Below are 12,893 nucleotides of genomic sequence, written 5' to 3' on the forward strand. Positions count from 1 at the left end.
GGAGCAGCTAGGTAGTGCAGTGGATAGAGTACCAACCCTAGAGTCAGGAGGACCTGAGTTCAAATACGGACTTCGGACATTTAATAATTACTTAGCTGCGTGACTCTGGGAAAGTCACTTAACCTCATTGCCTTGCAAAAACAAACAAACAGAAAGACACCTGGAATAGAATATCATGCTCCAGCTAGGGTCTGACTTGGATAGAAAACAGTAGGACCATAACTTTCCTTGTTCTGGATACTATGCTACTTGGAAGATAATCTTGGTTTTTGATACTGTAGAATTCTGCACTTTGTTTCATGATGACTATATTACATTTTACAGATGATGTAGTGAGTGATGAGAGTGATGTAGACTGACTTGTTCAGGGTCACAAAACTAGTATCTGAGGCTGGATTTGAATTAGATTTTCCTGAGTCCAAGTCCAACACTATCTGACTTATTTTACTAATGGGATCTTACACTGGCTCTTAATTGTGAAGTAGGAAACAAATCATCTACTCAAGTTTTCTTTGACATCTCCCTTCCTTTTCCCCACTTCTCCCCTGCCAGAATGACATGGGAGGATGCAATGGGACCTCATCCATGGCAGTGATCAAAGACTACTATGCACTGAAGGAGAATGAGATCTGTGTGAGCCAGGGCGAGGTGGTCCAGGTCCTCGCTGTCAACCAGCAGAACATGTGTCTGGTTTATCAACCTGCTAGTGATCATTCCCCTGCAGCTGAGGGCTGGGTTCCGGGCACCATCCTGGCTCCCCTCACCAAAGCCACTGCAGAAAATAGCGACGGGAGCATCAAGTAAGTGCCACGTTGGCTTTCCCGGGAGAGCAGTATATGGATTAGTAATAAAAAAAAAAATTCAACACAGTAGGGAATTACCGCTCCTCATGTTCAACAGTGCCACTGGAACTAATGTCCGAATGCTGGAACCACACACCACAGGGGCGTCCATGCTGGATAGTTTTATTTTTGTTTTTTTTTCTTTTTGTTCATGATTTTCTGTTCATTTTTCTCCTTCTCCAATCCTCCCCCCTCCCATTTGTTTAAAGAAAAAAAAAAAGAAAGAAAAGAACCTTAATGAAACCCTGGGTGATTAAAGGCATGTTTTCTGTTGCTCTGTTTGAGCCCCCATCACAGGACTCACTGGACTGGACTTCTATTTATGTTGTATTAAGTTTCTGAGATATATATATATTTTTTTTTATTATGACACACACATAGAAAGCATCCCACCTTAGCACAAACCCCATGCCTAGCATAGGCCAAAGGCCTGCTGCTGTCCCCAGGGGAAGAAGGGGGAAGGGGATGGAAGGGATTTGGGGGGGCGGGTTATTGATGGGAATTTCTTTGTACAGTTTGTAACTTTTTCAACCCATTCCTGCCCCTACCCCCATTTCCCTGTTACTTTAATATATGTTCCTGATTAATTTGTAAGATATTTCTTTTTTTTTTAATTGTGAGATCCTTCAGAGTACATTCCTGTATAAAGTATTTTGCACTATTTAAAAGAAACCCATATGGATGAAGCCAGGGTGTGCAATATATTGGATAGTCGCAATGTTCATCATTGTACTTGTAATGTAACTAATAATTTTAAATGTACTATTTTAAATATGTAAAATAAATTTTCACCATGAGCATGTTTTAATGAGGTTAAAGAACTAGTTGACCCTTCATTCTCCCTATCTTGAGCCCCAAAACCTGAATAACATTTACTTTGATAATGACATAGTGGGTTGAATATATCTCCCCCCTACCCCTTCTCTCGAATTTTAAAAATTGGTCCAAAGTCTTGGTTGTCCCTTGTTCCCTTGAAATCAGTCAACCAATAATCCATTTTGTAAAGTGTCTTCTATGTGTCTCGCATCATGCTAGGTCCTGGGGATAAAAATACAATGGATAAAAGAAAAGAGTGTTCATAGTTGAAGAGCCTAATCTTCCTCGTCCTTCCCTACCTATTTGTTTTCACCATCAGAGAAGATGAAGAATGATGCTTGCTGGGCTCTGACCACTTATTACTGACCAATGCCTGAACTTGAGGTGATGACATAAAGGAACTTCTAAAGTAGACCATGTCACTTGGCTTGCATTCTCCCACTTCTGGCCCCTTTAAGCAGCTGCTCACAGCAGTGGGGTGAGAACCTTTTCTGTTGATTAGCAGAGCCAAAACAACTAAGTACCTCTGACTTCTTTATTGCTTCCTAGTCTCACCCTTCCTCTAGGTTGGAGAGGGAAGGGGAATCCCAACATCATTCCATATAATTACAATTCATCTAGACTTAATCTAATACCAAAATGGCATTGGCTATCCAGATCTGAAGGATCCAGTTGATGTTATCTAAAAAGACCCTGGTTTGTTTTTCTTTGCATTTCCCCCCCCATTCTCTCTCTAGAAAATCTCAAGGCTTAAGAATGAAGCTTCTTCAAGCTCCAAAGTACCTACTCAGTAGAGTGATCACTTTTGAGGTCCAGCTCTCTGGTTTAATTGCTGCCTGTCTGGGACTTGCAGCATCTCTTCCATCTCCCATGCCTCACCTTCAGGTCATTTCACCTTTCATCTGTACCCCTACCCCACCCTGAAGGAAGGCACAGGCTGGGAGAACAAGAGACAACTGAATCTGTCAATCTGAATCTTTGTGAGCAATGCAATAGAAATTAATGGCTTAAAAAATTTAATCTCTTTTACTAGTGACAGAGAACACTTCCCAGACTTTCTTAGATTATGTCTTGAAAACAAAACATACAGAGTTGGTTTTAATATCTATAATGCTGGTCATCGATAATTTTTTTATAATGTCTACTCTTTGAGATGGAAAAACTCAAATTTTGGCCTCCTGTGATCTCACCAATTAATAGATATCTTCCTCCCTTGCTTGGTTCTTAACAGATTGAATGCTTGGTCAAGCCAAACTAGAAAACAAAGATGAACTTAACATTCATAAAAAACATTCTCCCTTCCTTTCCCATTTTATAAGTAAATACATGAAAAAACGCCAACCACTTATACAGGGAGATTCCCCTGAAGGCTTTCTACACTGGGACACCAAGGCTAAGATCTGCTGAGAAGAAGCCAAGGCTTCAAGGTAAACTGGGCTAAGTTCACAAAATGGAGATATCACAGCCAGGTCTTACCCACATGTGTGGTAGAGAGAGATCTAGCTAGTGACATATACCTGAATTTTTTTTTTTTGGTAGAGGAAAATAGGCACAGAGCTAACCTCTTTCATTTCATTGCTAGGGACTGCTGAACCTAAAGAAACCAGTTAAGATGTACAAATGAGGCAGCCTTCTCCTTTTCAAAGGCAAATGAGATTATGGACATTTCAAAAAACTTATAAATATTTTTAAATCTCTTCAATAATAACAGCTTAGCAGTTCTCTGAGCACATTTTCCAGAACAGAGAGACCCCTCAAAACAATTTCCCTAAGTCCTTTCTTCTTGACATCCCCAGTGAGTGCTAATAAAAATCTGCCTTATCAACCAATAAAAGGTTATAAATACAAAAATGAGACATTTGGTGCTTACTCTCTCAAGGAGCTTTTGTTACAGTAAAGAAATATCACTCACATAGAGGAGTAGTGGTCATAGAAGAAAACTTGTCTAGACAATCATAGGAGTTGTGAATGAAACCAGAAGGTAGTCTACATACTTTCCCCAGTTACAATGAATAATATTGATTGGATTATTGCTCCAAGAGCAAACACTGGAAGAGGGACAGAGCTTCAAATACTGTGGCTGGTCAAATGGCAAAACACCTATGGAAGTGAAGACCCTGGTATTGTGGTGGATGACTGGATCTTAATCATGGATCTTTTCTGGATCTTCCTGTTCTTCCTCCTTTCCTCTACATGTACACATATGCATATATGTATATGTACATATATACATACACACATACAAACATACAGTTGGGTTGGAAGGGGGGGTTGTTTGTTTTTGAGAAATCACCCTTGACAATCTAGGCAGAATTTTGCAGACTATGACTTCAGCCAAGATGTTCACATCACATGCAAATAGAGAAGAGACCCTGCCCCAAGCAGGATTGAAAGTGGTAATCCCCTGCCCAAAATGGTGAACCATATTTGTGATTTGACTTTGGGATTCTCTTTCTCTTATTATATCATGACACAAGTGAGGTTTAAGTACTTTGATCAACTTCATTAGGTCATATTCTCTGCTAATTCCAAGTCTCATCTCCATCAATGGGAAAAAAAGAGTGGCAAAAGCAGAAATTACATCTTTTTCTCAGCAGGAAAGTACCAGGTCTTCTGGAAATCTAAATAAATTTGGTCTTTGTTGTACAAAGAATGGAAACAGAACAGCCTTTGGTCTAGAATGGCCAGAAAAGTAGAGCACTAATTACTGCTCAAATTACTCAAATCTTTGCCTCCATGATCCATATTATTTGGATGATGGAAATGAAACATGAGCTTAAACATGAGGAGAATTTCTAATATGATACATTCTTCCCCAATCCAAATCAATCATGTGGATTTTTTTAATTTCATTCAATAGAACATGCATTTATCAAGTGCTTATGATATATCAGGCACTGTCCTAAAGGCTAAGGGTACAAAGAAAGATAAAGGACCTGCCTTCAAGAAGCTTACATTCTTATTTTTTTATTTTTTATTTTATTTTATTTTATTTTTAGGTTTGTGCAAGGGAGATGGGGTCAAGTGGCTTGCCCAAGGCGATGCAGCTAGGTAATTATTAAGTGCCACTTAGCTGCCCCAAGAAGCTTACATTCTAATGAGAAGATCTCTCTAGATAGGTCCACACAAGATACAAGCAGAAGACAAATAGCTAGTATTGCTCCTTCCTTTCCTTTCCTCTCACCTTTTTTTCACACCCAAACATATGTCTCCTTCAGACTATGAGCTGGTAGATGACTCCGTCCTTTTGGAAGAATTGAAGTAACCTTTGTTAACAAACCTTTCCTTGTAGAGGTCAGTGATTAGTGGTCACTTCCTTTCTCCACAGTGTTATCATTTCTTTAAATCTAGGATGGGGAGATAACAAAATTTACTTCAAAGTGAGGCCAGTCTTGCCAACCGAGGGGAGAGTTGGCATGGAGGGTCATCTGGCACTGAAGCTTGGGAGTTGGCTGGAGCTCTTCATCTCCTCAGAGGGTGGTGACCCCTCACACCTCCTCACTTCTATTCTGACCTGCCATTTTGATTGGTGCATTTTTTGGTACAACAGGAAGTCATGTTCATGGCATACCCTACGCATGAGAAAGCGGGCGGAAATGGAGAACACGGGTAAAAATGAAGCCACAGGGCCTCGTAAATCCAAGGAGATTCTGGGCAGCAAAGTCTCAGTTAAAGTGAGTAAGGTATTTTGAAGCTGTGCCCTCCCAACCTCTCATCCTGCCTCTTCCACCCCACAGCATTCTCACCAGTAAGTTCCGGGAAGGTTTTTTGTTTTTGTTTTTTGTTTTCCCCCCCTTCAGTTGGGAGAGCAATAGTCTGTTAGCAGGATTTTGCATGCAAGATCAATTTTTTTAATCTTTAATTTCTCCTGGCATCTCCAATACAAGTAAGTATCTTTTAAAAAACCTTTCTTTTTATTCTATGTGGATGGTTTTAGCAAAGTTTTCTATAGCTTTATCTGACAGGAAAAAGTAAGGTTTCATTCATCTGGAGTTGACCAGTGAAAATACAGCAAGATTAAAAGTGACCAGAGGTTGCAGGTACAGAGAGCAGGTTTCTAAGCCACCAAGCTTCCCTATGGAGACTGAGGTTTTGAGTGAGAGGGTCTCCAAGACAGATTGGTTCAATTACATCTTGGTTTTTTTTTTCCCAGAGTTCAGGGGCCTCAACTCAGTTATACTCTTTACCTTATCCATTTTTCCATGAGTATGTGGAAGGAGGGGAGCCAGGCACAGAGAGGATACCCAATATAGTCCTGTGCAGAGCTCTGCCCAGCATTTTAGATTCACTGATCACAGGCTTCATTAGGCACTGCTTCCTACATAGCACTGTGTCAGCACAACTTAGCATGCTGTACACTATGGCCTTTCTGCAGAAGTCTGCCATCAGTCAAGAGAAAATTGCGGGCTTACTTCTATTTACATTTATTGCAAGGCTTAGTTGTCTGTGTGGTTTGAGTGTTTGTTCTTTGTTGTTGTTTTTGTCTAGAGAAAACAGGCCCAACTGGAAAGTGTTTTGCTGATCTGACTTCTAACACATATAGGCTGTGTGACCTTGGGCAAGTCACTTAACCTTGACAATTTTTAAAGACCATAAGCTGCAAAGAATCTACCAACTTGAATTACTAAAGGGAATTTCCTCAACTAAGAGTTCCTTATATTAATGAAATAACAGGGCCAGTCCCTGTCTTCTATCCTTGGGGAACCAAAAGTAGTCTTTCCTTCTTGTTTACAAACTCCAGCCTCCAAAGAGAAGACAACAGTCCTGATCTTGTAGTACCCATGTTTCATTCTGTTGCATCCATTGCTATATCTGACCAGACAAACCATTGCATAAAGTCATAGCTGCTTCTGCTTTGGCAAAAGCATGCTGCTGCCCTTGGCAACTTGCTATCCTTTTGAAGCATTTTTTTTTCTTCCCTATGCCAATTTTTCCATTCCCCATGCTCTCTGAAGTTCTCCTGCTCTGTCTGGGGTAAACTGCCTGTGTTCTAACTTTGTTCTCTTTCTTCCCCCTCCTCATGCTGCCAAACAAGGAGACGAACAGTTCCGAGGAGTCAGAGTGTGATGATCTTGACCCTAATACTAGTATGGAGGTAGAAGCAATCATTGCTGTCCTATTTTCTACAATGAGAATCTATTTCATATGTGTTCTCTAGAAATAGTTCTAAATATATGACCAACCAACCAGTAACTATAAAATATAAATTAAGTCCCATTTTTGGGCATCCATTTCATATCCCAAGAAAATGGTAGACTTGAGAACAACCCTGTATCAGTAAAAATACAATAAGACCACTATCCCCAGGCAACCTTAAAAAAGAAAGCCTAGAAACTGAGAATGGTTGTTTATTGATGGTTTCTCACTTGGTTAGTATACAAGTGGTACCTCAAAAGCCTATTTGGAAATCATTTGAAATCCAATAACTTATCATGGAAATAGTGTTCTTTGCTTCATACATATAACATGAAACATGTTTTGCTTATATGGAGTAAAATGAGAATAAAGCAAGGTCAGAAAAGACCAGATGTTGCAGAAGCAGGGGTTAAGTTTCCAAGTCACCAGGTTTCCCTGTAGAGATTTAAAAAGCTTTTAGTGAGGAGGTTGTCTATGCCAGGCTGATTTCATTTCTGTACCTAAACATTCAAGAAGTATCACCATCTCTTCTCTGTGTCCCTTTTCCCCATGAGTATGTAGAAGGAAAGAAAGCAGGTACAGAGAATACTCCCAACATAATATCTTTATACCTCTGAGATTCAGTAATTTTGTGTAATAGTAATTAGTTTTTCAGCTAATCCATGAAAATTAGCTTACAATGTAACTTAAATTAATTCATACTTAGCTGTTTAAATTTTTCAATATGATTGCCTTCCAAGTCTTCCTTCTCAAATTGTCTCCAATGCACCCACCCATATCCAAAATGATCTTTAGTAGTTACAAAGCTTTACCAACATATGTTACTTGATATTCAAAATATTACAGGAGGGAGAGGGAATAGGAATGAATGATTATCCCCATTCTATAATGAGGAAACAGATTCTGAGAGTTTGCCAGTTTCCCAAGGTCACAAGCAGCAAAGCCAGTACTAGAATCCAGATCTTCTGAAGTCTTCCACCAGGTGCTCTTTTACTATGTCCCATGCTTTTTGTCCTCTTACTGATCTCCCTTTCCCCACCCTTCTGATAATATTTCAGCCTGTGTTGTGTTTCCAGGGAAAGTCTAAGATTGTTTCTATGGGAAAGTTTCTTGACTGTGCAATGAAGGGAAAGGAAAGGAACATAACAGCACCAAGAATATTCCTTGCCCCCCTTGAATGGTCTTCATTAGAAGGAAATTTGGCTGGGGATGCATCTCCTGTATGATGTTCACATTAGTGCCTTAGCCATCAAGGTATGAGAATGGAACTCAGTTCATGCAACACATATCATTCCTTGAAGGGTGATCAATAAAGAAATGAGTGCCCACCCTGCCCCACCTCTGTCATAGAGACCCATCTGATGGATTTCTAAATCCCAGAGTCCAGCAGAAGTCACCAAAGAAATGTTGTTTATCAAGCTGGGTTGGGATTGACAATTGGGATGAACATGATTCAGTAGGTCAGGGATTCTAAACCTTTTCAGTGAAGCATCTAGACCCTCTTCTCAGAATCATGTCTTAAGTACATAAAAAATACATAGAATAACAAGAGTCAATTCTATTGGAATAAAACTATCAAAATATTTTTTTTTAAAGTTCACAACCTCCAGGTTAAGAACTCTTGCAGGGGTCTTTCAAATTGCTGAGAAGACTTTTTCCCCCTAATCTGAAATGTTGATTTCCTAAATACAATGAAATATAACATACGTCTGCCTTTTCTTCTTTGAAAAAGAAAAAAGGGTTTTAAATATTCTTTTTTTTTATTTTGAAGTTTTTTTTAAATGGACTTAAATCCTCTCCCAAGGATGATTGGCAGATTTAGGTCAAACTTTTCCTGGGTTTGCTCTTTAATTCATTACATTCCTAAAGATGGACCTCCTGAAAGAACTCTCAGGTGAATAAAACAAATCACTGAATCAGGTAGGAAGGGAGACACACAAAAAGGTAGAGTCATTAACCAGCACTATGGAAGGAGCCAAGCAAATAGTCAGGGGGCAAATGACTGGGACCTGCTGAGGTACTACTAAAGAAGTGGATGGAAGAAGTCTGTCAGGGTCAAATGCTGTCATCTAATCTGAAAGGTGCCATGCAGGTCAAAGTAAAAAGGGATTTGATTATTCTGATATTTCCCTGGGGAGAAAATGAAACTATGACCTAGACAACAGAGTCATCTTAGACAATAGCAAAGGAAAGAACAAGAGCATCAATTAACCACCAACTACAAAGCAATTAGGTGGCTCAGTGTATTGAGTGTCAGCCCTGGAAGTCAGGAGGATCTGAGTTAAAATCCAGCCCCACTTACTAACTCTGAAACCCTGAACAAGTGACTTAATCCTGTTTGCCTCAGTTTTTTCCATCTGTAAAATGAGCTGCACCTCCAGAACCTTAGTCATCAAAGTAAAAGTTGATTTATGTTCAAACTACTAAATCAAAGTAGAGAAAATGTGTTTGTACATCTTGGAAAGATTTTTCAACAGCAAGCATTGAAATGAAGAATTTTCAGATATACGGAAATATCAATGAATTCAAACACTAGATACTAGCTAGTGTGATGCCTGGGCAAATCATGTCATCTCTGCCTCTGTTTCCTCAACTGTAATGTGGAAATAATAGTATCTTCCTCCCTGGGTTGTTATGAAGATCAAAGGAGATAATTGTGGAAACTCTTAGTACAGTGTAGGAGCCTAATAAATACAAGTCTCTCTTCTCCCTTACACCTCCAACCTTGAAATATGGGATTTCATTCTCTGAATATTCCATTTAAAATCTGTACTCAGCTATGCATATGGTTTTGTATATTTCAGATATCTAATGTCTTCTGCATTCCATATGTGTTATCATTTTTTTAGGATTTAATTGTGAAAGCATGGATAGGGCTGGTAAAGACAACCAGACTTGTAAAAATCTTCATCTGTAGGTCTCTCATGACCCCCAATAAATAAATAGGGTGTAGAAATTCAGGACCTATAAAATGAGCTGAGATTTATTTGTTCAGGAAGGAGATTAATAAATGTTCAACACTAACCCATACAGTGTAGAAGAGGATAAAAGGCCAAGGATCTCTAAAAATTGACATCATCTAAAATAAATTAAGGGATCTAGCTAGTGCAGTGGATAGAGCACAGGACCTGAGATCAAGAAGACAGGAGTTCAAAACCAGTCTCAGACCCTAACTAGCTGTGTGATCCTTGGCAAGTTATTTAACCTGTTTGCCTCAGTTTTCCTATCTGTAAAACGGGCTGAAGAAAGAAATGGCAGACTACTTCAGTATCTAGCTCTTCCAAGAAAACCCCAAATGTGGTCACAAAGAGTCAGACAAGACTGAAATAACTAAACAACAACAATAAATTAAGACAGGATTGCCAAGGTCTGCCTGACTTCCTTACCCTTTTCTTTGCCAATACTTATCAGACCACAGTGAGTCCTTAGCAGTTTTCTGATGCACACACCAGTGTTCCTTCCAACCTCTCCCTAGAGACTGATCAGGGCTGTCTTCCAAATAATAATTATAATAAGAGCTAGTACTTACAGAGCGCTTAAGGTTTGCAAAGTACTTTTGCCTAGCCAAATGCTTGAGACTTAATGTATTAAACATTGTCTGGTCCTGCTTAAAAACTCCACTGCTACCTGCTACCCTGATTGTCACCTACCTCCCCTCAGATTCCATGTTTCATAAATCCAGAATTTGATTCTGCTGACTCAAACTCACTGGCAATCAATTGGCATTGACTAGTCAAAAAGCTAAGTATATCTAACAAGCTAGATTTATAATGGGATTAATGTAAAGTCCTACATCTAAGTTTTTTAAAAATTAATTTCACAAGTACAAGATGGAGACAGCACACTAAAGAGCAACTCCTCTGAAAAAGATTTGGGTTTTAATGGTATGAAATTTCAATAAGGGCCAATAAGGTATCCTAGGTAGTACTGTAGATAGACTGGAAGACTTGGTTTTGGGGTTTTTTTTTTTTTAGATTTTTGCAGGGAAATGGGATTAAGTAGCTTGCCCAAGGTCACACAGCTAGGTAATTATTAAGTGTCTGAGGCCGGATTTGAACCCAGATACTCCTGACTCCAGGGTCGGTGCTCTATCCACTGCACCACCTAGCTGCCCCTTCGACTGGAAGACTTGAAATCAGGAAGATCTGAATTTGAAGTCTCAGAATCTTGCTAGTTATAGAATCCCAGGAAAGTCACAATCTCTCTATGCCTCAGTTTCTTCATCTGTAAACAAGGTATAATAATAGCACCTATGTCATAGTTATTGTGAGGATCAAATGAGTTAACATTTACTATTACTATTATTCAGAGTGTGATTTGGTTGTCCCAAAAAAACTGTCATCTTAGCCTATACTGAGAATTACAATGTCAAGAACAGAGAGGTAATAGGGTCACTGTTATTATGCACAGACAATTTAGAGGACACTGGACTGTATTTTAGAAAAGACATTGAGGGGGCGGCTAGGTGTTGCAGTGGATAGAGCACCGGCCCTGGAGTCAGGAGTACCTGGGTTCAAATCCGACCTCAGACACTTAATAATTACCTAGCTGTGTGGCCTTGGGCAAGCCACTTAAGCCTGTTTGCCTTGCAAAAACCTAAAATAAAAAAAAAAATTAAAAAAGGCATTGAGAAGCTGGAGAATGTATCAAGGAATCCATCAGTCAATAATTTATTAAGCACCTACTGTGTATCAGTCACTATACTAAGTGCTAAGGATACAAAGAAAGACAAAAGAAGTTCCTGCTCTCAAGGAACTCACAGACTCAAAGGGGAGAAGATACTAAATAACCATGTATTGACAAGATACATACACAATAAATTGGAAACAATCAACAAAGGGAAGGTACTAGATTACTGCAGATTAAGAAGGATGGGATTTTAGCTGGGATTTGAAAGAAGCCAAGGGCAGTCAGGAGGTAAAGTTGAAGAGAGAGAAAATTCCAAGTATAAGGATAGTCAATTAAAAATGACTTGAGTGTCTTGTAGGAGGAACAACAGTGAAGAACAACAGTGTTCTGTGTCATTGGATCACAGAACAAGTGGGAGAATTAAGATGTGAGAAGAATGGAAAGACAGGAGGGAGCCAGGCTATGAAAGTCTTTGAATACAGAAAATTTTATATTTCTTTCAGAAAGTGATAGGAAGCCATTTGAGATTATTGAGTAGGGAGGTGGCATAGTCCAACCTGCCCTTTCAGAGGATGGGCTGGGATAGGAAAACTGGGGCAGGCTATTGCAAAGGTCCAAGCATAGGGTGGTGGCAGTATTAGAGGAGAGAAGGGTGTATATATGAGAAATAGTACAAAGGTAAAATTGACAGGATTTAGCAATGAATGAATGAAGCATTGAGGATGACACCCAGATTATTAATCAAGAAAAATAGGAAGTGAGTGGTACCCTCATTAGTAAGAGGGGAGTTTAGAAAAGGGGAAAGGTTTGTTTTGGGGTTTTTTTTAGTTTTTTTTGGGGGGGGGTTGCAAGGCAAACGGGGTTAAGTGGCTTGCCCAAGGCCACACAGCTAGGTAATTATTTAATGTCTGAGGCCGGATTTGAACTCAGGTACTCCTGACTCCAAGACCAGTGCTCTATCCACTGAACCACCTAGCTGCCCCCAAGAGGGAAAGGTTTTAAGGGAAAAGATAGTGAGTTCAGTTTTAGGTATGTTGAGTTTAAGATGGCTATGACTTCAATATATCCACTAAGACACTAGTATAGATGGCATTCTCAAGGAGTTTAGCCACAAAGGGAGGAGAGATAGTAGGGGATAGATGGATCAGATAAGGGTTTTCTGAGGAGCAAGATTCTCAGCTGAGAGGAGAGAGGAATCAGGAGGAGGGTTGAGGAAAGATGAAAAGTTTTGGAAAAGTCACTGTGGAGACTGAGATAGTGAGTTAATTAAAAAGGCTTAAAAAGATCGCCTAGTAACAATGAGGATCTAGTTGAGGTTATGTAACAATGAATTGTAATGGACCCAGTCAAGATTTTCATGATTTTCTCCAGCCTCTTTCAATAGAATACCAGCTCTAGAGTTGAGGACTTGATTTCAATCTAGCTTCAAATAGTAACTAGCTGTGTGACCCTGGGCAACTCATTTAATCC

General features: G+C 39.5%; 1 protein-coding gene across 12 annotated transcripts in view; it reads left to right on the forward strand.

Annotated features, from left to right (window-relative positions):
* KALRN (kalirin RhoGEF kinase) overlaps positions 1–12,893 on the forward strand; it is a 1,044,937-nt gene that overhangs the window by 976,839 nt on the left and 55,205 nt on the right. For 5 of the 12 annotated variants that reach the window (XM_074214684.1, XM_074214682.1, XM_074214681.1 and 2 more), the window contains one exon: positions 553–5,069. In XM_074214684.1, coding sequence (XP_074070785.1) covers positions 553–804 — 252 coding nt within the window. In that variant the 3' untranslated portion in view covers positions 805–5,069. Of the gene's footprint in view, positions 1–552; positions 5,073–5,208; positions 5,333–6,693; positions 6,754–12,893 lie in introns of those variants that run through there. The other 7 variants (XM_074214686.1, XM_074214687.1, XM_074214688.1 and 4 more) reach the window with 5 other exon arrangements.

Source organism: Macrotis lagotis, chromosome 1 (genome assembly GCF_037893015.1).
Source record: "Macrotis lagotis isolate mMagLag1 chromosome 1, bilby.v1.9.chrom.fasta, whole genome shotgun sequence".
Lineage (NCBI taxonomy): Eukaryota > Metazoa > Chordata > Mammalia > Peramelemorphia > Peramelidae > Macrotis > Macrotis lagotis.